Source organism: Eumetopias jubatus, unplaced genomic scaffold (genome assembly GCF_037043125.1).
Source record: "Eumetopias jubatus isolate StellerSeaLion01/CBP00866 unplaced genomic scaffold, mEumJub1_p1.0 scaffold_6, whole genome shotgun sequence".
Lineage (NCBI taxonomy): Eukaryota > Metazoa > Chordata > Mammalia > Carnivora > Otariidae > Eumetopias > Eumetopias jubatus.
This window is the reverse complement of record NW_028274812.1, coordinates 116,346,124-116,372,330: the sequence shown is the minus strand read 5'-3', so window position 1 is coordinate 116,372,330 and position 26,207 is coordinate 116,346,124. Positions and strand designations below refer to the sequence as shown.

The 26,207-nt window shown below is 39.6% G+C and overlaps 1 protein-coding gene across 1 annotated transcript in view; it reads right to left on the bottom strand.

Moving 5' to 3' along the window:
- The window catches only part of SLC26A8 (solute carrier family 26 member 8), a 77,161-nt gene extending 61,061 nt beyond the window's left edge, over nt 1-16,100 (bottom strand). The window contains exons 1-2 of the mRNA XM_028120565.2: nt 15,916-16,100; nt 8,244-8,383 (exon numbers count right to left, since the gene is read on the bottom strand). Coding sequence (XP_027976366.1) covers nt 8,244-8,383; nt 15,916-16,100 — 325 coding nt within the window. The remainder of the gene's footprint in view (nt 1-8,243; nt 8,384-15,915) is intronic.
- Nucleotides 16,101-26,207: the final 10,107 nt, after the last annotated feature.

Below are 26,207 nucleotides of genomic sequence, written 5' to 3'. Positions count from 1 at the left end.
AAAATTTCACTTTCTGTTTCCTTCAGGTACATAAGAATACACTTGATATTTATATACTGATCTTGTATTGAGCAAACTTGATAAAATCTTATTAATTCTATTAATTTATTTGTAGATTATTTTCTTCATTAAAAAATCATCATCTAGGGATGCCTGAGTGGCTCAGTTGGTTAAGCGTCTGCCTTCGGCTCGGGTCATGATCCTGGGGTCCTGGGATCAAGTCCTGCATCTGGCTCCTTGCTCAGCGGGGAGCCTGCTTCTCCCTCTGCCTGCCACTTCCCCTGCTTGTGCTCTCTCTCTCTGACAAATAAATAAATAAAATCTTTAAAAAAAATCATCAACTATAAATAATGAAGTTTTATTTCTTCCTTTACAATCCTTATATCTTATATTTCTTTTTCTTGCTTTAATATACTGCCTATGAATTCAAGTATAATGTTGAATAGCCCCTTTTTACTCTTTTTTAAAAATATATCTTATTGATTTATTTTTTAAATAAGCTCTATGCCCAATGTGGGGCTTGACCTCATGACCCTGAGATTAAGAGCATGCTCCACCGATTGAACAAGTCAGGTGCCCCAGCCCTTATTTATTCTTGATAAGCAACATATAGCACAAAGAGAAAGTCTTTTGAAATGTAGGGTTTCTTTTATTTTATTTTTTTAAGATTTATTTATTTATTTTAGAGAGAGAGTAAACAGAGGGGGGTGCAGAGGGAGAGGGAGAGAGAATCCTCAAGCAGACTCCCTGCTGAGTGCAGAACCTGATGCAGGGCTCAATCCCAGGACCCTGAGATCATGACCTGAGCCTAAACCAAGAGCTGGCAGCCCACTCTGAGACACCCAGGTGCCCTGAAATATAGGATTTCAAATAACTTACCAAGTTATACAGGGAAGTAAGAGAATTATTTGCTAAGAATCTGAGAACTAAGTGGTCTAATCTTGGTTAAGCTTAGGCTGTGGAGAAATAGAGGGAAACGAAGTTTCCAAACTTTCCACTACCTTAAAAAATTTTTAAGTTTTGAACTAATTTTAGACTTAAAGAAAAGTTACAAAAATAATAGTTCCCATATAACCCCTACTTAGCTTCTCCTAATGTTAACATTTTATATATTCATAGCATAATTATCAGAATCGGGAAATTAACATTATAAATTAACTAAACACTTTTCCCACTAATTTCCTTTTTCTGTCCCAGGACTCTATCTAGAATCCCACATTCCATTTAGTTGTTATTTCTCCTTAGCCCTACAATCTGTAATAGTTCCTCAGTCTTTACTTGACTTGGACACTTTGAAAGAGTATTAACAGATCAGTTATTTTGTCAAATGCCCCTCATTTGGGGATAGTCTTAGGTTTCTGCATGATTATACTAAGGTTACATGGTTTTAGTGAGAATACTACAGACATGATGTCGTGTCTTTCCTAGTGCATCATATCACAGGATTCATAAATCTCTATATGTCTTACTACTGGTGATAACATAGCATCAATCACTTGGTTCAGGTTGTTTCTCCCAAGTTCTCTACTGTAGAGTAGTGAACTAGTTAGCAAATATCTTGAGGAAGATTCTTCAAAACTATGCAAATCTCCTTACATAGTTTGCAAACTTTCACCCACTAATTTTAACATCTGTTAGTGGATTTTTATCTATGACAATTATTACTGTGGTGTTTCCCTAGATGGTGATTTTCTATCTTCTTTATGTTTATAAATTGGAATTCTACTGTAAGGAAGATCTAGAACTTTTTAAATAAGTTCTTCACCATGTAGTATTTCTGTTTCATTTGAAGGAAATTATTAAGTTGTCAGGTACTACCTATTCAAATGTAAATAAAACTTTTGAATTATTTACACTACAAATTATTTCATTATTCACACTACTTAAAATAATACACAATCCCTTAGTCAGTTAGCAAGAGTTGCTCAGATTCATTCATTCATGTAGTTATGTGATTATCATTATTCACCAAAGATCTTGAGTACCTACTATGTGCTAGTTACTATGCTGGATGCTAGGTAAACTTATAAATCCTAATGTAATTCTTCTTTTGGTATGAAATTACACTGATGATTTGGCAGTGGTATGTCCTCAATTTTGACCATAAATGAAGGAGCTTTGATAAGTGGGAGTCAGTAGTGGACTCACAGTTAAAACATCAGTGCCAAGAGTTCAGGTCTTTCACTGTAGCCCTCTAGAGACTTTCTGATACTTTTCTGGAAGTGAATGTACTGATACAAATGGAACATTTTGGTTTATAGCTGCCACATGGAAATTTTAAAAGGTACTACTTTATTTCAGGAATGCAAGGCTGGTTCAATATTTTAAAATCAATTAATGTAATCTACCATATTGACAGTTTAAAGAGAAAAATCACATGGTCATATCAATAATGCAGAAAAAGCATTTGACAAAATGCAACATCCATTTCTGATAAAAATTCTCAGCAAGCTAGAATAGATGGAAAGTTCCTCTACCTAATAAAGGGCATCTACAAAAATTCTACAGTGAACATCATACTTAATGGTGAAAGATTCAATGCTTTCCCTCCTAAGATCAGGAAAATGGCAAAAATGTCTATTCTCACCACTCCTATTCTTTATAATGAGTTTGGAAGTCTTAGCCAGCACAATAAGCAAGAAAAAGTCATAAAATAGGGACACAACTGTCCCTATTTACTGGTGACATGATTATCAATGTAGTAAATCCCAAGGAATCTACAAACGATTCTTAGAACTAAAAAGTGAGTTACAGGATACAAAGTGAACACACAGATCAATTGTATTTCTATATGTAAACAATGAACAATTGGAAACCAAAACCATTTTTAATTACTACAAACAATATCTTCTCCCAAATGAAATGCTTAGGTATAATTCTAACAAAACATGTGCAGGATCTGTATGCTGAAATATACAAATGCTAATGAAGGAAATCAAGGAAGACCAAAGTAAATGGAGAGACATACTGTGATCATGGATTGGAAATGCAACATAATAAAGATATCAATTATCCCCAAAGTGATCTGTGGACTTAATGCAACAACTACCAATATCTCAGTAGGATTTTTTTTTTAAAGATTTTATTTGTTTATTTTTCAGAGAGAGAAAGAAAGAGCACAAGCAGGGGAAGTGGCAGGCAGAGAGAGAAGCAGGCTCCTCGCTGAGCAAGGAGCCCGATGTGGGACTCGATCCCAGGACCCTGGGATCATGACCTGAGCCAAAGGCAGATGCTTAACTGATTGAACCACCCAGGTGTCCCTCAGTAGGATTTTATTTTTGTAGATATAAACAAGCTGATGCTAAAATTTATATAGAAGAATAGCTAAAACAATTTTGAAAAAGAACAAAAATGGAGGGATCACACTACCAAATTTTAAGACTCATTATAAAGATACAATAATCAAGACATGATATTGGCAAAGGGATAGACTAGTAGCTTAATGGAACAGAATAGAGAGTCCAGAAATAGACCCACAAAAATATGGCTGTTTGCTCTTTGACAACAGTGCAAAAACAATTCAATGAGTGATAGCCTTCTTTAAAAATGAATGTTGAATATGCAACTAAAAATAAACCTTGACCTAAACTTCACACTTTATGTAAAGATTAACTCAAAATGGATCATAGATATAAAGGTAAAACATAAAGTTATAAGACTTTTAGAAGAAAACATAAAAGAAAATCTTAGTGACCTGGGGGTTAGGTGAAAGTTCTTATATATGATAGGAAAAGCACAATCCATAAAAGGAAAGAAAATGGATAAATTGGACTTCATCAAAATTAAAACCTTTTGTTCTGTCAAACACACTATCAAGAGAATGAAAAGATAAGCTACAGACTGAGAGAAAATATTTGCAAACCACATATCTGACAAAGGACTTGTATCCAGAATATATAAAGAAGTCTCAAAAATTAACAATAAGAAAATAAAATTTTTTTTCCACTTAAAAAATGGGCACAGGAGTTGAACAGGCACTTCACTACAGAGGATATGAGGGTAGAGGTGCTTGGGTGGTACAGTTGGTTGAGCGTCCGACTCTTGGTTTCAGCTCAGGTCATGATCTCAGGGTAATGAGATTGAGCCCCACGTGCGGCTCTGTGGTGGTCAGTGCAGAGTCTGCTTGAGAGTCTCTCTCCCTCTCCCTCTGCCCCTCCAGCTAATGCGCTCTCTCTCTCTCTAAAATAATAAATATATAAAAATCTTTTTAAAAAGGATACAAGGATAGCAAATATGAACATGAAAATATGTTCAACCTCATTAGCCATAGGGAAATACAAATGAAAACCACAATGAGACATCACTACATACTTCTTAGAATGGCTACAATAAAAGATAATAAAAACTGGCCTTCATCAAAATGAAGAATTTTGCTCTGTAAATACTCTGTTAAAAGGATGAAAAGACAGGCTACGGGTTGGGAGAAAATATTTACAAAACACAAAAGACAAAGGACTAATCTCTAAAATATATAAATAACTCGAATCTGAACAGTGAAAATGCAAATAATCCAATTAGAACATGAGCAAAAGACAAGAAGGGCCATTTCATTAAAATATACAGGTGGGGAATTAGCATAGGGAAAGATCTTAAACATCATTAGGCACTAGGGAAGTGCAAACTTAAACCACAGTGCGGTCTCAGACACCCCTACTAGAATGGCCAAAAAAAAAAAAAAAAAAAAAATGTAGTGACAACACCAAATGCTAGTGAAGATGCAGAGCAACTGGATCACTCATAGATTGTTGGTGGGAATATAAAATGATACAACCATTCTAGAAAAAGCCTGGCAGTTTCTTAAAAATCTAAAGATACAACTACTCTACAGTCCCACAATTGTGCTCCTGGACATTTATCCCAGAGAAATGAAGACTATGTTCATTAACCTATGCACAAATGTTCATAGCAGCTATATTTGTAATAGCCAAAACCCGAAACAATCCAGATGTACTTTAAGGGTGCATGTTTAAATAAACTATGGTGCTTCCATACCATGGAATACTACTCAGTAATAAAAAGGAAAAAAACTACTGATACATAGAAAAACCTAGATGAATCTCCAGAGAATTAAGAAGAGTGAAAAAAGGCAATCTCAAAGAATTACAAACTGTATGACTCTATTTATATAACTTTCTTGAAATGATAACATTCTAGACATGAAGAACAGATTAGTGGTTTCCAGGGTTAAGGAGGGGATGGGGGCAAGGGGCAAGTGGGGGTAACTATAAAAGGGCAGCATGAGGGATCCTTGTAGTGGTGGAAATGTTCTGTATCTTGACTCTATCAATGTTAATATCCTGGTTGTGAGATTGAATTATAGTTCGGGGAAAGTGGAGAAAGAATACAAGGAATATCTCTGTAGTTTCTTACAAATGCATGTGAATCTATATTTTTTAAAAGATTTATTTATTTATTTGAGAGAGAGAGAGAGAGCACAGTGGGAAGGAAAGGAGGGAGAGGTAGAGAGAGACTCTCAAGCAGACTCCACACTGAACATGGAGCCCACGTGGGGCTCAATCTCATGACCCTGAGATCATGACCTGAGCTGAAACGAGGAGTCGGACACTCAACCAACTGTGTCACCCAGGCACCCCTTGAGAATCTATAATTATCTCAAAATAAGTTTAATTAAGAAATACAGACAACATCAAGTGAAGGGCGTGGAGGAACTAGAATTTTCTACATTGCTGGTAGGAATGAACAATGGTAGGTACAGCCACTCTGGAAAACAGTTTGGCAGTTTCTTATGATGTTACACACACAGCTACCATATGACCAACAATACCACTCCTGGGTATTTACCTTAGAGAAATGAAAACTATGTTTTCCGAAAAACCAGTACCTGAATGTTCATAGCAATTTTATTTGTGACAACCAAAAACTAGACATGATCTACCAACAAGTGAATGGGTAAACCAACTGTGGTACAGCCATGCAATGAACAATTACTCAGCAATGAAAAGGAACAAGCTTTCGATGCATATTACAATTTCCATTAATTTCAAAGACATCATGCTGAACTGAAGAAGCCAGCCTTTGAGAGTTACAGACTGTCTGAGTCCATTTAGATCATATTCTCAAAAAGACAGAACTGTGGTGATAGAGAACAGATCAGTGGGTGTCAGGGGAGGATGGGACTGAAAGGAATGGCATAAGAGTGTTTTAGGGCCAACAGAACTGTTTTGTATCTTCATTGTGTTGGTGGTTACATAAATTCATACGTGGGTTTAAATTTATAGACTTAAACACCAAAAGGATGGGGCGCCTGGGTGGCTCAGTCGTTGGGCAACTGCCTTCGGCTCAGGTCGTGGTCCCAGGGTCCTGGGATCGAGTCCCGCATCGGGGTCCCCTGCTCCTTGGGAGCCTGCTTCTCCCTCTGCCTCTCTCTCTCTCTCTCTCTCTCTGTCTCTCATGAATAAATAAATAAATAATCTTAAAAATAAATAAATAAATTTTAAAAAAGGGATCCCTTTTCTCTAACTAACAGCCTTGTGCCAGAGTTGGATGTTAGCTACCACTTGCCCCTTTGCTTGGCCTCTTTCATGCTTTGTATAACCTGTACAATCACAGGTTTCAAACCTGTCTGACTGGTCCCAGAAGAATAAAGGAATAGTGTTTAAATACTATGTAGGGAATTGCAAACTACTATGAGTAAAGGATTAATAAAATCTTTTCTTTTTCTCTGTGGATAAATTTGATATATTGGGTTAACTTTCTAGCTGTTTCTTTGGAAACCTGGTAAAGGTGGAATGTCATCTGTGTTACCAACCAACATTGGTTATGGCAGAAATGAGCCTGATTAGTCTACTATATCTGGACCAAGATGATCGGTGAATGAAGGATAAATATCCAGTGGGAATTGTTAGCTTTGAGCTTCTCTGAGCACAGTAACTCTTGTAACTGGGCATGCCATTTGTGGGACCCTGGAAGCAACAGTTATGAGAATTACAAGAGATCTTGGTTCCTATTTGGGAAATGTGGCTTCTAAAGCCCATAAAACCCCTGTGCCTCTGTGTGATCTTGTTGTCTTCTATCTGAACTGCCATTTGGAAGACCAAAGAGTGGCCCCTGGACCGCTTTGTGTGTAACTTACTGAAGAGATGCTAGCACGCTATGTTTCCTATCTTTTACCTTCCTAAGGAAAACCAATGCCAACTGAGGTCTATTACAGTTGTGTGAGTATGAAATGACCAATTAAGCAAAAAAACCCCACAACCATTGAATGGACATTGCAAATACTCTTGAAAGTATTCTATCTAAACTAATTTTTTTTAAATTTTTTATTGTTATGTTAATCACCATATATTACATCATTTGTTTTGGTGTAGTGTTCCATGATTCATTGTTTGTTCATAACACCCAGTGCTCCATGCAGAATGTGCCCTCTTTAATACCCATCACCAGGCTAACCCATCGCCCCACCCTCCTCCCCTCTAGAAACCTCAGTTTGTTTTTCAGAGTCCATCATCTCTCCTGGTTCGTCTCCCCCTCTGACTTACTCCCCTTCATTCTTCCTCTCCTGCTATCTTCTTCTTTTTCTTTTTTCTTAAAATATGTTGCGTTATTTATTTCAGAAGTACAGATCTGTGATTCAACAGTCTTACACAATTCACAGCGCTCACCGTAGCACATACCCTCCCCAATGTCTATCACCCAGCCACCCCATCCCTCCCACCCCGACCACTCCAGCAACCCTCAGTTTGTTCCTGAGATTAAGAATTCCTCATATTAGTGAGGTCATATGATACATGTTTTTCTCTGATTGACTTATTTCACTAAGCATAACACCCTCCAGTTCCATCCACGTCGTTGCAAATGGCAAGATCTCATTCCTTTTGATGGCTGCATAATACTAATTGAGTGTTTTTAAAAAGATTTATTTGAGAGAGCGAGTGAGTACTGTGTGGGGGAGGGGCAGAAGTGAGGGAGAAGCTCAAGCTGACTCCCTGCTGAGGGCAGAACCTGACATGAGGCTCGATCCCACAACCCTGAGATCATGACCTGAGCTGAAACCAGGAGTCGGATGTTTAACCGACTGAGCCATCCAGGCACCCCAAAACTAACTGAATCTTTAGGAACCACCCTGGAAGAGTTAGAAATCTGGCAGGTAAGGGAACAGATGGTAGTAATGTGAATGGAATTCACCTATTTTTTCTATTCATCTAACACAGGTAATTGTTTACTCTGGGTGAGCAGACAAGGTCTGATAGGTTGTGGGTGAAAAGGCTTCAAATCTTCCTTACCTTGGGGAACTTGCACAAAGCCAACAGTTATACCAGCAAGTAAGTCTCCAAGAAGCCAATCCTTGAACCGATATAGACACGTCCACTCCAGAAAAGGAAAAATCGTTAATATGCATCTTAGGAACTTGTGCCATGAGCAGCTGTGAGGAAGAAGAACAGAGACTTGATAAGATTTTCCAAAGAAAAAGCCCACATAGCCAAGAAAAGACCCAATCCATAATTGTTCCCATACAGCAGAATTTCTTGTCCACACTACTGACATTTTGACATAGTGGACTAGATAATTCTTTGTTGTGGTGGGTGTGTCCTGTGTACTGTAGGATGGTTAGCAGCATCCCTGGCCTTTACCCACCGGGATGCCAATAGCATCCCCTCCCCTGGTTGTGACACCCCAAAATGTCTCCAAACATTGCCAAATATTCTGTGGGGGACAAAATCACCTCTGGTTGAGAACCAAATGCCATATATATATGTATGACAAGAACTAAGCCTTACAGTCTAGCATACAAACAGGATGTTTGGAAAGAATTAAACCTACCAATTTTCCAGTAGAAAAATGGACTGTTACTGCTTTCTCTTGATAAGGACAGTGTTTTGAGATGTGATATTGGTGGGAGGCAGGGCCATTAACACATCCACATCATTCCCATATACCAGTCTTCTTTACTGAATATTAACTCTGTGTGGCTTTGATCTGTAGTATGTAGAAATTTATAGAAAAGGTAGGTAATGGAATCCTGGGTTTTAGGAGTTAGCCATATAAAGAAAAGGCAATAAAATAAAGCTTTTTTTTTATCCTTTAACCTAGTGGATATCAATCAGAACAAATTTTATTATCCAGGGGACATTTGGCAAAGTCTGGAGACATTTTTGGTTGTCACAACTGAGGGAGAGGGTGCTATTGGTATCTGGTGGGTAGAGGCCAGGGACGTTGCTACATCCTATAGTGCATAGGACAGACTCCTCACCAGAAACAACTCTCTGGTCCAAAATGTTAATGATGCTGAGATTGAGAAAACCTATATTAACCTTTAAATCATCTAAAACAGCAGAATCATTGTTAATCAATCAGTCAATTGGTTAATCAATCAACCAGTAAAACAAATTTGGTTTTCGTTATTTACATCTTAGTATGGGCTGAAAGCAAAAAGTATGAAGGTTTTTCATGTATGAGCTATAGTTGGATAACTGGGATTTGACTATAGCAACAAATAGAACTTTAGTGTATGCAAAGCTAAAATGTGTGCTCATAAAGAATTTCACATGCTTTACTCTCACAACTATGAGCATTATTATCCCTAAGGTAATTGAGGCCAAATAAGTATAAGTGATTTTTCCAAACCCCAGAGCTAGGGCTACAAACCAGGGCTTCTGATTCCTACTTCAGTGTTCTCTCCACTCTATTACCACCATAGTTCATGTCGACAGCTATTAAATTCTGTTTGGGAGCCAGGACAAAGTCCATTGGTTTGGAAGGAACTTCACATTGCTATTTTTATGAGAGTCCCTGGATGTTAGGCAAGGATACCCACTGTACTCTCTCCAATTATGGCCCCCAAAGGAGAGAGCAGAGCATGTCATGGGGACAATTTGTTCCTTCATCTGGTCCTGTCTCTCCTTCTCTCCATGTGCCACTGGGCAGAAGACAAGCCACCCAAGGCAGAGTCATCAAAGCTCTTTAGCATAGAAAAAAAAATACAGTGGACATGGAATGATGAGGATCTGGAACTGAAAGAAAAGCAAGGAAGAAGCTAGAGGGATAGGAATTGAAGCCAGTGGGGGAAGAGTAAAACATTTTGACACGAATCTGGATTTTACTCAAGGCATCTTAAAAGTGAGGAATGTAAGAGTCGATGTGAAAGCACAGGGCACATTTTGACAAGAAAGGGAGTATTTGTAGTTGTTAATGGAAAGGGAGAAGATGAGGAAAAAGATGAGGTTTTCTGTAGAAAAGAAGAGGTGGTTGTGGTGCCTGGGTGGCTCAGTCAGTTGAGTGTTCGACTCTTGGTTTCAGCTCCGGTCATGATCTCATGGGTCATGAGATCAAGCCCCATGTCAGGCTCTGTGTTCAAAGAGGAGTCTGCTTGAAGATTCTCTCCCTCTGCCCCTCCCCCCACTTGCTTTCTTTTTCTCTCTCTCAAATAAATAAATCTAAAAAAACAAAAAAGAAGAGGTGGAGTTCAAAGATTTTTTTTTAACTAAAACCCCCCACCTATATAGTGTTTTTTATTTGCTAGGTGCCTTACAAATACTCTTTACATCCTCACAACCAAGTAGATGCTAGTATCATCCCCATCTTTACAGATGGGGAAACTGTGGCAAAGTAGGGTTAAATAGCTTACCTAAGGTCATGCAGTTGGGAAGCAGGAGAACTGGGATTCAAAACCAGGCAATCTGGCTTCTGAGCCTTGCTCTTAACCACAGCGTTATGCAACCTTTCATGTTAAAAATCCAAAAGTGGATACAACTGTGTGTTTCAGAAATAAGGAATAAGAATGGCTAGAAGAGCCCATGGGATGCAGAATTGGTCAGATTTAAGTGTCTAAGGATAGGACAGTGGGGGGGGCGGCTTAGGCTGAAATTTCTTTGGTAGTACCTTCTTATGATGAAGTAAAAGTCAGGAAAAGACTCTCCTTTTGTAGAGATAAAGTCAATGTGACCCTAAATCCCCTCTTTGACATATGACCTCTGACCCATCTGGAGTAGAAAAAATGAGAATAGTGATGTAGGACTGGAGAGGGTCTCCAAGACCATAAATTTACAAAAGGCAGGATATGGACAAAGGAGAATGCCTCAGAGAAGGAAGGTCCACAATAGGGCTGTGTGGAGGACTTCTATCTTATTACCCAACACAGGCCAACTGTGGTGATAAATAAAGGGATGAGAGAGACTGATAAATCCCAAGTGTGAGTGAGAACAACTTGAATACTTAGGGTTGATGTAATGATGTAGGTTACAAAGGGTCCTTAACCTGAGGCCTATGGACCCCCACCCCCATGGGTCTGTAGATAGAATTTGTAGGTATGTGAACTTAGGAAAAATTATACCTTTATTTTCACTACCTCCTAACTGAAATTTAGCATTTCTGTCAATTATGAATATTGACAACAAACCACTGTAGAATTGGCAGAACCTGACTTTGTTACCAATAGAAATCACAATATTTTCATATTACATTTTTTAAAATTGCTGCAGAGATCTTCAGATATTATTTATGTTCATCACTACCTTGAAATTATGGTAGTTATTAGATCCACACTATTAAATAACATAATTGTGGTATTTTTTTTTCTTTTTTTATTGTTATGTTAATCACCATATATTACATCATTAGTTTTTGCTGCAGTGTTCCATGATTCATTGTTTGTTCATAACACCCAGTGCTCCATGCAGAACGTGCCCTCCTCAATACCCATCACCAGGCTAACCCATCCCCCTACCCCCTCCCCTCTAGAACCCTCAGTTTGTTTTTCAGAGTCCATCATCTCTCATGGTTCGTCTCCCCCTCTGACATACTCCCCTTTTCTTCCTCTCCTGTTATCTTCTTCTTTTTCTTTTTTCTTAAAATATGTTGTGTTATTTGTTTCAGAAGTACAGAACTGTGATTCAACAGTCTTGCACAATTCACAGCGCTCACCGTAGCACATACCCTCCCCAATGTCTATCACCCAGCCACCCCATCCCTCCCACCCCCAACCACTCCAGTAACACTCAGTTTCTTTCCTGAGATTAAGAATTCCTCATATCAGTGAGGTCATGTGATACATGTCTTTCTCTGATTGACTTATTTCACTCAGCATAACACCCTCCAGTTCCATCCACGTCGTTGCAAATGGCAAGATCTCATTCCTTTTGATGGCTGCATAATATTCCATTGTGTATATATACCACCTCTTCTTTATCCATTCATCTGTCGATGGGCATCTTGGCTCTTTCCATAGTTTGGCTATGGTGGACATTGCTGCTATAAACATTGGGGTACACGTACCCCTTCGGGTCCCTACATTTGTATCTTTGTGGTAAATACCCAGTAGTGCAATTGCTGGATCGAACAGTAGCTCTAATTTCAACTGTTTGAGGAACCTCCATACTGTTTTCCAGAGGGGTTGCACCAGCTTGCATTCCCACCAACAGTGTAGGAGGGTTCCCCTTTCTCCACATCCCCGCCAACATCTGTTGTTCCCTGACTTGTTAATTTTAGCCATTCTGACGGGTGTGAGGTGGTATCTCATTGAGGTTTCGATTTGGATTTCCCTGATGCCGAGCGATGTTGAGCACTTTTTCATGTGCCTTTTGGCCATTTGGATGTCTTCTTTGGAAAAATGTCTGTTCATGTCTTCTGCCCATTTCTTGATTGGATTATTTGTTCTTTGGGTGTTGAGTTGGATAAGTTCTTTATAGATTTTGGAGACTAGCCCTTTATCTGATAGGTCATTTGCAAATATTTTCTCCCATTCTGTCGGTTGTCTTTTGGTTTTGTGGACTGTTTCTTTTGCTGTGCAAAAGCTTTTTATCTTGATGAAATCCCAATGGTTCATTTTTGCCCTGGCTTCCCGTGCCTTTGGCGATGTTTCTAGGAAGAAGTTGCTGCGGCTAAGGTCGAAAAGGTTGCTACCTGTGTTCTCCTTTAGGATTTTGATGGACTCCTGTCTCACGTTTAGGTCTTTCAACCATTTGGAGTCTACTTTTGTGTGTGGTGTAAGGAAATGGTCCAGTTTCATTCTTCTGCATGTGGCTGTCCAATTTTCCCAACACCATTTGTTGAAGAGACTGTCTCTTTTCCATTGGACATTCTTGCCTGCTTTGTCAAAGATAAGTTGACCATAGAGTTGAGGGTCCATTTCTGGGCTCTCGATTCTGTTCCATTGATCGATGTGTCTGTTTTTGTGCCAGTACCATACTGTCTTGATGATGACAGCTTTGTAATAGAGCTGGAAGTCCGGAATTGTGATGCCGCCAGCTTTGCTTTTCTTTTTCAGTATTCCTCGGGCTATTCTGGGTCTCTTCTGGTTCCATACAAATTTTAGGATTATTTGTTCCATTTCTTTGAAAAAAGTGGATGGTATTTTGATGGGGATTGCATTGAATGTGTAGATTGCTCTAGGTAGCATTGACATCTTCACAATGTTGATTCTCCCAATCCATGAGCATGGAACGTTTTTCCATTTCTTTGTGTCTTCTTCAATTTCTTTCATGAGTATTTTATAGTTTTCTGAGTACAGATCCTTTGCCTCTTTGGTTAGATTTATTCCTAGGTATCTAATGGTTTTGGGTGCAATTGTAAATGGGATCGACTCCTTGATTTGTCTCTCTTCTGTCTTGTTGTTGGTGTATAGGAATGCCACTGATTTCTGTGCATTGATTTTATATCCTGCTACTTTACTGAATTCCTGTATGAGTTCTAGCAGTTTTGGGGTGGAGTCTTTTGGGTTTTCCACATACAGTATCATATCATCTGCAAAGAGTGAGAGTTTGACTTCCTCTTTGCCGATTTGGACGCCTTTGATTTCTTTTTGTTGTCTAATTGCTGTGGCTAGGACTTCTAATACTATGTTGAATAGCAGTGGTGAGAGTGGACATCCCTGCCGCGTTCCTGACCTTAGGGGAAAAGCTCTCAGCCTTTCCCCATTGAGAATGATATTCGCTGTAGGTTTTTCATAGATGGCTTTTATGATATTGAGGTATGTACCCTCTATCCCTATACTCTGAAGAGTTAATTGTGGTATTTTAAAATATTTTGATAACTATATTTCAACCTAACTGGTTTCCCTTATAATCCTGTGTATTTTATGCATTAAAAGAATATTCTGGACAAGACCATTTGATGGGGAAAGAACTGTCTCTTCAACAAATGGTTCTGGGAAAATGGGATCTCCACATGGAAAGAATTAAGTCATACCCTAACTTTATACCATATACAAAATTAACTCAAAATGGATCAAGAATCTAGACTTAAGAGCGAAAACTATAAAACTTGTAGAAGAAAACATAGAGGAGAATCTTCATAATCTTTTCACAATAGTTTCTCAAAGATGACGCCAAAATCACAGGCAACAAAACAAAAAAATGGATAAACCAGATCTCATGAAAATTAAAAACTGTTGTGTACCAAGTGACACTATCAACCCACAGAAAAGACGATCCACAGAACGGGAGAAAATATTTGCAAATCATGTATCTGATAAGGGTTTAATATCCAGGATATATAGAGAACTACTACAACTCAACAATAAAAAGACAACCTAATTTTAAAAAGGGCAAAGGAGGAAATAGACATTTCTCCAAAGAAGGCATAAAAACAACCAGTAAGCACATGAAGAGATCTCAAGGTATTTAGTTATTAGGGAAATGCAAAAAACCAAACCAAACCAAACCCCACAATGAGATACCACTTCACGCCTAATAGGAGAGCTATAATTAAAAAAAAAAAAAAAAAGGAAAGGAAAATAACACAAGTTGAAGAGGATACAGAGCAAAAACACTTGCACATTGCTAGTGAGAATGTACAGTGGTGTAGCTTGTATGAAAAAGTTTGGTAGTTCTTCAAAAAATTAAACATAGAGTCACCATAAGATCCAACAATTCTACTTTCAGTTATTTACCTGGAAGAGTTGAAGACAGGTTCTCTAACAGACACTCCTATGCCAATATTCATGGCAGCATTATTCACAATAGCCAAAAGTGAAAACAACCCAAGGGTGCACCAACAGATGAATGGATAAGCAAAATACAATATTTACATACAATGGGATATCATCTTCCATAAAATGAAATGAAGTACTGATCCATGCTACAACATAGTTCGAGTTCGAAAACATGATGCTAAGTGAAATCAACCAGATAGGAAAGACAAAAATTATGTGATTACACTTAAACGAAATATCTAGAACAGGCATAGAGACAGAACGTAGAGGAGAGGTTACCAGGGGCGAGGAGGAGGAGGAAATGGGGAATTATTGCTTAATGAGTACAGAGTTTCTGTTTAGGGTGATGAAAAAGTTTTGAAAACAGTGGTGATGGTTGCAGAACATCATGAAATGTCATTAATGCTGCTGATTTGTACATTTAAGACTGGTTAAAATGACCACTTTTCTGTTCTATGTATTTTACCACAATTTTTTTAAAGTAAAAAAAAAAATTTATTCTGAAAAGAGCTTTACCAACCTGCTAAAAGTTTCATAGCACAAAAACAGGTTAAGGGCCTCTGAACTGTAGGATCCACATAGTCCTGGCGGCTGTCAGAGGCAGTGAGTTCTACACCGTATGATTGTGCAACTGCAAATACTGCATGGGCACCAAGGGATATGAGGTTAGAAGGATCTTCTGCTACCACTAATTAGTCCACCACCGCTGCTTTCGTTGTTGTTGTTAAGAGACTGGTAATAGTAGTTAATCAAACAATGTATTTATTAAATATCATCCCTAGATGCTGTCGGGGACATCCAAGGACTTTGTGCCCAAGAAATTTATAATCCACAGGGTGTGACAAACCATGTGGACATATGCGTATGGACAAACCATATGCAAACAACTGAAGAAAAACCACACAGCAGACTAAGGGTCCCGATGACAGGAATTCAGAGGAGGAAGACAGAAGCAGGCGCCAAAGGCGTGTTAAGTAGAATTTTGGTGCTGCCAGCTGAAAGGCAGCTGAATGACCCCCCACACCCACCGGCACTGGATGTGGTGTCTGAAGGTGGTGATGTCAATGTCCAAGTTCCCAGAGGAAATACTCTTCCTTCTGTGTTCCTGCTGAAAGGTCTCCTCATTGTATACATCTCGCTTGACATCATATGTGCAAGAATTTTGCCTGTGTTTATAGCCAAAACCCTGGGTGCTCCTCTCTGGTTGCAACATTCCTGGTTGAGTGGGAAGAGATCAAAGAAAAAACAATTTAAAAATATCTAGATTCTTGGCACATTTTTATGGAAATAAAATTTCCTTATAATGGTATCTTATATTTTTATAACACATTGCTGTCTTTTTTTTTTTAAGATTTTATTTATTTATTTTTTTGTGTGAGAGAGAGAGAGAGAGAGCACAAGCAGGGGGAGCGGCAGGCAGAGGGAGAAGCAGGCTCCCCGCTGAGCAAGAGCCCGGTGCGGGACTCAATCCCAGGACCCTGGGATCATGACCTGAGCTGAAGGCAGACACTTAACCGACTGCGCCACCCAGGTGTCCCAACACACTGCTGTCTTAAAAAACTTTCTCTTATATAATTTTATACTCAAAGCCACCCTATAAAAAATGCAAGGTGTGTATTAGTCTCATTTTCTAAATGGGGAAACCTAAACGTTTCAAAAGCCTTGGCTGTTTAATAATTAGAGTCAGGACTAGAACCCAAGTGTCTTGCTAAGAAACCTAGTTTTCTTTATGTTCAATTATGTTGCCATGTGGCGGGGCAAATGATTAAGAGGTAAAAGTCAGTATAACCATCAATTTTCACTGAAAACACTGAAGATGAAGTGGTCGATACAGTATCTTCTTCCCTTTATCCTTTCCTTCTCTTCATAACACTTGTTAGGACCTGATTCAATATTTGTCTATTGTCTTTTTCCCACACTAAAATGTAAGCCCATGAGGCAGGACTTTGTTCATGCCTGTATCCCCAGGTGCCAGAATATTACCTGAAAGTACCCAGTTAGTAGCACCATGGTGCCGCAGAAAAAACTTTGCACAGGCTATCAGGAGACTGGGGTTCCAGCCCTGGCAGTTTTTCTAACTAGCTATATGATTAGGGGCAAGTGCCTGAGTGTCAGTTTCCTCAATTTTATGCATAAAATAACATGGTTGGAACACATGGTCTCTAAGGGTTACATTAAGCTTTAAAAACCTATATCATCCTTCACCACATCAAAAAACTAATGATATATTGTATGGTGACTAACATAACATAATAAAATTTAAAAAAAATAAAAAAATAAAAATCTATATCATCCTGCTCTTTTAGGAAAATGAGAAGGGGGAGTTACTGAGGATGGCTATAGATCCATTTCTGGGAGAAAGGATAATCATTTTTGATCATCTGTGGGTTTTTTTTAAGATTTTATTTATTTATTTTAGTGAGACAAAGCGTGGAAGAGTGTGGGCAGGCGGAGGGGCAGAGAGAGAGGGAGAAGGAATCCCAAGCTGACTCCTTGCTGAGAGTGAGCCTGATGCAGGGCTCAATCTCACGACCCTGAGATCATGACCTGAGCAGAAATTGGGAGTCAGACGCTTAACCGACTGAGCCACCTAGGCGCCCCTCAAGTAGTCCTTTTATAGGTGAGGCTGAAAATAAGTTCAATATATCAGCAACTTTCTTTTCCTTCAAAATGATCATGTATCATCATCATCATCACCAGTATTTAGAGAGCACTTACTATATACCAAGCATTGCACTTGACTTTTTTCATGAGTTATTTCACATAATTTCTATGACAATCCTAGTACTGCTATTATCCTCATTTTATGGGTGATAAAACCAATCAATTACTTTACACATTTTGAAAAGTTAACTAACTGGGCCATAGACATAGATTGTATTTTTACCCTCAAAGCACTGGGTAGCGGTCGTGTGTTGTATAACACCTATGAACTAAAGATGACAAATTCAATAAAGTGAGAAGATTGGGGAATATATAAGAGGATGGAAGAAGTATTTTACAATGTATCACTTATTTGATTTTTTTTTAAGATTTTATTTATTTATTTGAGAGAGAGAGAATGAGAGATAGAGAGCACGAGAAGGAAGAGGGTCAGAGGGAGAAGCAGACTTCCCGCTGAGTAGGGAGCCTGATGTGGGACTCGATCCCGGGACTCCAGGATCATGACCTGAGCTGAAGGCAGTCGCTTAACCAACTGAGCCACCCAGGCGCCCTACAATGTATCACTTAAGAGAATTAGTAATTTGTGTTTTTCACAGAAAAAACAGAACTGTACATTAAAACGGGTAATATTTTTCCTTTTCTTCCCCCACCCAGAGGAATATTCATCCAGTCTTCCTCACTTTTCCCAAGTTATCTTTTTTTTTTAAAGATTTTATTTATTTATTTGACAGAGAGAGACACAGCGAGAGAGAGAACACAAGCAGGGGGAGTGGGAGAGGGAGAAGCAGGCTTCCCGCTGAGCAGGAAGCCCGATGCGGGGCTCGATCCCAGGACCCCAGGATCATGACCTGAGCCGAAAGCAGATGCTTAATGACTGAGCCACCCAGGAGCCCCTTCCCATGTAATCTTACAGTAAGTTTCCATTGTTAGAACATATCTGTTTCTGGCAACTGAGAGAGCCTAATTAACCTGCCAATTATACTGAGATTATAAAAACTGCCATCCTGGGTCAGATCCAGGGTTTTGAATCCAGCATTTTCTTTCTGAAAGTGGCACCAAGGCAGGGTTGGCATGAAGCAGACAACATACAGACATCAAGGCACAGAGGGAAGAGTGGGACTGATGGAGGCAGCAACAGCCCTTCGGCTTCAGCAATGGCGGGCGTGGGGCATGTGGGGCGCAGCCAGGCCAGGTCTGATCTTTCTCAAGATGAGCAACAATTGGAGATTTTTATCTGAAGTCTTCTGACTTTGAAATGTTGTCAATTACTTTATACTTTTTTTTTTTTTTTTTTAACACAGCACATTTCTAACAAAACCCCTCTGCAGGCCAGATTCAGCCTGTGGACCATCAGTGTGTGACCTCTGTACCAAGAACCTTGTTGTCGAAGATGCAAAATACCCTCATCTTCTCCCATCACAAATTATAGTTTATCCCCCAAGAATTTCTCTCTCTTTCCAAGCTAAAGTATTTGTATTTTCTGTTGTCACACCCTTTGGAGGTATTGAATCCCATTAGTTCACTTACAGAAAGTAAGATTTCATTTTATTGTCTTCAATCTACATCATTTATATTTCGAGAGGTAGTTCCCATTTACTAGATTAAGTGTGTCTGCTTTTATTTTCACAATTTTATAAATTTCTACCATATGCACTCTTGGCCTTCATTTGTTTCTGACTTAAGAATTCACGTGCTATTTCATCTGTGGTCAGTTAATTTAGTGTTCCACAAACATTTGCTGAATGCTAGGTGCTATGGGGTTACAAAAGAACAAAGACTCTATAGTTTAGTAGAATAAAAATTCCAAAATATAGTGCTATAAGAGTCAAAAGACAGGCATTGACATTTATTGCTGCCCTGCCATATGCCAGGTTCTTCATATCCATCATCTCAAGAGAGGTACTATTCTCCTCATGATGATTATACCCATTTTACTGATGAGTTTAGTGAGTTTCTCACTCATACAAGGCTTAAACAGCACAGCCAGAACCTGAATCCTGTCTTTCTGATTCCAAAATACATGCCACATCCTAATACCACGTGATCTCCTACAGAGTGGGATTATTAATTCCAACCTAGGGGGATGAGAAAGGGCTCCTGGGGGAGATATGAGCTCTGCTCTGTCTAAACTGGGGGCAGGGAGGAGAATAAGGTATTGCAGGAAGAGAACAAGATAAAATTACAGAGATAATATAAAGTGAGTAATTTAATAAGTCTGAATAAATGAGCGCCTGGGTGGCTCAGTCGGTTGACTGTCTGACTCTTGATTTCGGCTTAGGTCATGCTTTCGGGGGTGTGAGATCGAGCCCCGCTTTGGGCTCTGTGCTCAGCGGGGAGTCTGCTTTAGTTTCTCTCCCTCTCCCTTTGCACCTCCCCCTCTGCCCCTTGCCCTGTTCATGTGCACTCTCTCTCTCTAAAATAAATAAAATAAAACAAAACTTTTTAAAAAAAATAGATCTGAGTAGAAGATGGCGGAGGAGTAGGAGACCTGGATTTCGTCTGGTCTCAGGAATTCAGCTGAATAGGGATCAAACCATTCTGAACATCTACGAACTCAACTCAACAGGAGATCGAAGAAAAGAATAGCAGCAACTCTCTGAACAGAAAAGCGACCACTTACTGGAAGGTAGGACGTGCGGAGAACTGAATCCGAGGCGATATTCGGGAGGATAGACAGCGGGGGAGGGGGCCTCCATCACCGCTTCTGGCAAGTGATAGAGCCACGGAGCACAAAATTGGAACTTTTAGAAGTTGGCTCCACTGAGGGACATCGCTCCAGTGGCTAAACTGGGGGGTGGAACCCTCGCAGGACAGTGTGGTTTCAGGACCCTCAGGATCACAGAAAGACCAGGGGTGCCTGAGTGCGGCAGAGCTCCCAGGTATTGGAATGGGGCAGCCGGCTTCAGAGACGGAGCCGAGGCGTGGGCTCTCAACTCAGGGTTGCCATAAACTGTGATCCGCGGCACAGTCGGGCCACTGCTCCTCCAGCAGGAACCCAACAAGCGGCAGATCCGGGGAGACTCCCCTTCCTCCCCCGGGGAAGAGCGGCGCGGGAGCGCACCGCAGGAATCTGCTGGGTTTGGAGACTCCACACCGAGTGGGGTGCCAGCGATAGAAACGCTTGGTCACAGGCCGGGTGAGCACGGAGTGCGGCCGGAGACCGGGGAGACGGGAGTGATTGACTGCTTTTCTCTGGGGGTGCACTGAGGAGCGGGGCCCCAAGTTCTCGGCTGCTCCGGGGCGGAGATTGGGAAGCCACCATTTTCACTCTCATCCTCCAAAGCTGTACTGAGAGCTTGCAGGGAACGAAACCTCCGGAGAGCAAACCTGAGCGGATTACATAGCGTGGACCAACAAGGGTGGGGCAATTCCGCCTCCAGCAAAGACATTTGGGAACCACGGCAACAGGTCCCTCCCCCAGAAGATCAGCCCAAACAGCCAGCCCGCCAAGACCAAGTTTACCGATCAAGGAGAACGGGAGAACTCCAGCGCTAGCGGAATACTGCACATAGAATTCATGGCTTTTTTTACCATGATTCATTAGTCTTTCAAAGTTAATTTTCTTTTAACTGTTTTTTTTTTTTAATTTTTCTTTTTCCCTTTTTCAACCAACATCTTATCAATCCCTTTTTTAAAAAAACATTTTTATTTTTCACTTTTAGAGTCATATTCTAACCCTTCATAGTAGTTACTCTTCTTTTTGGCATATATATATAAGTTGTTCTCTCTTTAAAATTTTGAGATACAGTTTCTTCTAACAGATCAAAATATACCCTAAATCACTAGTGTATGGCTTTTTTCTAGTCTCCTGCCTGATCACATTCTCTCCCTTTTTCTTTTCTTTTTTTTTTAAATCTTCTTTCTTTTTTCAAACAACTTCTTATCTTATCGATTCCTTTTATAAAATCTTTTATAATTTTCATCTTTACAGTCATATTCCATCCCTTCATTGTATCAACCCTAATTTTGTACATGTCTGTCTTCTTTTAAAATTTTAGGAGGCACTTTCTTCTAACAGACCAAAATACACCCAAATTCTAGTGTGTGGCACTGATCTATGCACTAGCCTGATCATATTTGGTCATATTCTGTTTTTTTTGTTTTGTTTTGTTCTGTTTTTATTTGTTTTTATCTTTTTCTTTTCCTTTTTTTCCTCTTTCTTTCCCTTTCTTTTCCCCTGGTTTCAGGTCTTTTCTGATTTGTTTAGAGTATATTTTCTGGGGATGTTATTAACCTGTTAGCATTTTGTTCTCTCATTCTTCTATTCTCCTCTGGACAAAATGACAAGACGAAAAAATCACCTCAGCCAAAAGAACAAGAGGTAGTACTGTCTGCCAGGGACCTACTCAATATGGACAATAGTACGATGTCGGACCTAGAGTTCAGAATCATGATTTTAAAGATACTAGCTGGGCTTGAAAAAAGCATGGAAGTTATTAGAGAAACCCTTCCTGGAGAAATAAAAGAACTAAAATCTAACCAAGTCGAAATCAAAAAGGCTATTCATGGGCGCCTGGATGGCTCAGTTGGTTAAGCAACTGCCTTCAGCTCAGGTCATGATCCTGGAGTCCCGGGATCGAGTCCCACATGAGCAGGGAGCCTGCTTCTCCCTCTGACCCTCTTCCCTCTCGTGCTCTCTATCTCTCATTCTCTCTCTCTCAAATAAATAAATAAATAAAAATCTTTAAAAAAAAGGCTATTCATGAGGTGTAATCAAAAATGGGGGCACTGACTACTAGGATAAATGAGGCAGAAGAGAGAATTAGCGATATAGAAGACCAAATGATGGAAAATAAAGAAGCTGAGAAAAAGAGAGATAAACAACTACTGGATCATGACGGCAGAATTCGAGAGATAAGCGATACAATAAGATGAAACAACATTAGAATAATTGGGATCCCAGAAGAAGAAGAAAGAGAGAGAGGGGCAGAAGGTATATTGGAGCAAATTATAGCAGAGAACTTCCCTAATGTGGGGAAGGAAACAGGCATCAAAATCCAGGAAGCACAGAGAACCCCTCTCAAAATCAATAAAAATAGGTCAACACCCCGACATCTAGTAGTAAAACTTACGAGTCTCAGAGACAAAGAGAAAATCTTGAAAGCAGCTTGGGAGAAGAGATATGTAACCTATAATGGTAGAAACATTAGATTGGCAACAGACCTATCCACAGAGACCTGGTAGGCCAGAAAGGACTGGCATGATATCTTCAGAGCACTAAAGGAGAAAAATATGCAGCCAAGAATACTATATCCAGCTAGGCTGTCATTGAAAATAGAAGGAGAGATAAAAAGTTCCAGGACAAACAAAAACTAAAGGAATTTGCAAACATTAAACCAGCCCTCCAAGAAATATTGAAAGGGGTCCTCTAAGCAAAGAGAGAGCCTAAAAGCAGCATTGACCAGAAGGGACACAGACAATACACAGTAACAGTCACCTTACAGGCAATGCAATGGCACTAAATTCATACCTTTCAATAGTTACCCTGAATGTAAATGGGCTAAATGCCCCAATCAAAAGACACAGGCTATCAGGTTGGATTAAAAAACAAGACCCATCTATATGCTGTCTGCAAGAGACTCATTTTAGACCCAAAGACACCCCCAGATTGAAAGTGAGGGGGTGGAAAACCATTTACCATGCTAATGGACACCAGAAGAAAGCTGGGGTGTCAATCCTTATATCAGACAAATTAGATTTTAAAACCAAGACTGTAATAAGAGATGAGGAAGGACACTATATCCTACTTAAAGGGTCTATCCAACAAGAAGATCTAACAATTGTAAATATCTATGCCCCTAACATGGGAGCAGCCAATTATATAAGCCAATTAATAACAAAAGCAAAGAAACGCATCGACAACAATACAATAATAGTGGGGGACTTTAACACCCCCTGACTGAAATGGACAGATCATCTAAGCAAAAGATCAACAAGGAAATAAGGACTTTAAATGACACACTGGACCAAATGGACTTCACAGACATATTCAGAACATTTCATCCCAAAGCAACGGAATATACATTCTTCTCTAGTGCCCATGGAACATTCTCCAGAATAGATCACATCCTAGGTCACAAATCAGGTCTCAACCATGACCAAAAGACTGGGATAATTCCCTGCATATTTTCAGAACACAATGCTTTGAAACTAGAACTCAATCACAAGAGGAAAGTCGGAAAAAAACTCAAATACATGGAGGCTAAAGAGCATCCTACTAAAGAATGAATGGGTCAACCAGGAAATTAAAGAAGAACTAAAAAAATTCGTGGAAACCAAGGAAAATGAAAACACAACAGTTCAAAATCTTTGGGATAAGCAAAGGCAGTCCTAAGAGGAAAGTATATAGCAATACAAGCCTTTCTCAAGAAACAAGAAAGGTCTCAAATACACAACCTAACCCTACACCGAAAGGAGCTAGAGAAAAGACAGCAAATGAAGCCTAAACCCAGCAGGAGAAGAGAAATAATAAAGATCAGAGCAGAAATCAATGAAATAGAAACCAAAAGAACAGTAGAACAGATCAATGAAACTAGGAGCTGGTTCTTTGAAAGAATTAACAAGACTGATACCCCTAGCCAGACTTATCAAAAAGAACGGAGAAATGACCCAAATCAACAAAATCATGAATGAAAGAGGAGAGATCACAACCAACACCAAAGAAATACAAACAATTATAAGAACGTATTATGAGCAACTCTATGCCAGCAAATTAGATAACCTGGAAGAAATGGATGCATTCCTAGAGATGTATCAACTACCAAAATTGAACCAGGAAGAAATAGAAAACCTGAACAGACCTATAACCGCTAAGGAAATTGAAGCAGTCATCAAAAATCTCCCAAGAAACAAAAGCCCAGGGCCAGATGGCTTCCCAGGCGAATTCTACCAAACATTTAAAGAATTAATACCTATTCTCCTGAAACTGTTCCAAAAAATAGCAATGGAAGGAAAACTTCCAAACTCATTTTATGAGGCCACCATTACCTTGATCCCAAAACCAGACAAAGACCCCATCAAAAAGGAGAATTACAGACCAATATCCTTGATGAAGATGGATGCAAAAATTCTCACCAAAATACTAGCCAATAGGATCCAACAGTACATTAAAAGGATTATTCACCATGACCAAGTGGGATTTATCCCTGGGCTGCAAGATTGGTTCAACATCCGCAAATCAATCAACGTGATACAATACATTAACAAAAGAAAGAACAAGAATCATATGATCCTCTCAATAGAGGCAGAAAAAGCATTTGACAAAGTACAGCATCCTCTCTTGATCAAAACTCTTCAGAGTAGGGATAGAGGGTACATACCTCAATATCATAAAAGCCATCTATGAAAAACCTACAGCGAATATCATTCTCAATGGGGAAAAGCTGAGAGCTTTCCCCCTAAGGTCAGGAACGCGGCAGGGATGTCCACTCTCACCACTGCTATTCAACATAGTATTAGAAGTCCTAGCCACAGCAATCAGACAACAAAAAGAAATCAAAGGCATCCAAATTGGCAAAGAGGAAGTCAAACTCTCACTCTTTGCAGATGATATGATACTTTATGTGGAAAACCCGAAAGACTCCATCCCAAAACTGCTAGAACTCATACAGGAATTCAGTAAATTGGCATGATATAAAATCAATGCACAGAAATCAGTGGCATGCCTATACACCAACAACAAGACAGAAGAGAGACAAATTAAGGAGTCGATCCCATTTACGATTGTACCCAAAACCATAAGATACCTAGGAATAAATCTAACGAAAGAGGCAAGGGATCTGTACTCAGAAAACTATAAAATACTTATGAAAGAGGGGCGCCTGGGTGGCTCAGTCGTTAAGCGTCTGCCTTCGGCTCAGGTCATGATCCCAGGGTCCTCCTTCTCCCTCCCCCACTCCCCCCGCTTGTGTTCCCTGCTCTCGCTGTGTCTCTCTCTGTCAAATAAATACTCATGAAAGAAATTGAGGAAGACACAAAGAAATGGAAAAACGTTCCATGCTCATGGATTGGAAGAACAAACATTGTGAAGATGTCAATGCTACCTAGAGCAATCTACACATTCAGTGCAATCCCCATCAAAATACCATCCACTTTTTCCAAAGAATTGGAACAAATAATCCTAAAATTTGTATGGAACCAGAAGAGACCCCGAATAGCCAGAGGAATGTTGAAAAAGAAAAGCAAAGCTGGCCGCATCACAATTCCAGACTTCCAGCTCTATTACAAAGCTGTCATCATCAAGACAGTATGGTACTGGCACAAAAACAGACAGATAGATCAATGGAACAGAATAGAGAGCCCAGAAATGGACCCTCAACTCTAGGTCAACTCATCTTTGACAAAGCAGGAAAGAATGTCCAATGGAAAAAAGACAGTTTCTTCCACAAATGGTGTTGGGAAAATTGGACAGCCACATGCAGAAGAATGAAATTGGACCATTTCCTTACACCACACACAAAAATAGACTCCAAATGGTTGAAAGACCTCAATGTGAGACAGGAGTCCATCAAAATTCTTGAGGAGAACACAGGCAGCAACCTCTTCGACCTCCGCCACAGCAACTTCTTCCTAGAAACATCGTCAAAGGCAAGGGAAGCAAGGGCAAAAATGAACTATTGGGATTTCATCAAGATAAAAAGCTTTTGCACAGCAAAAG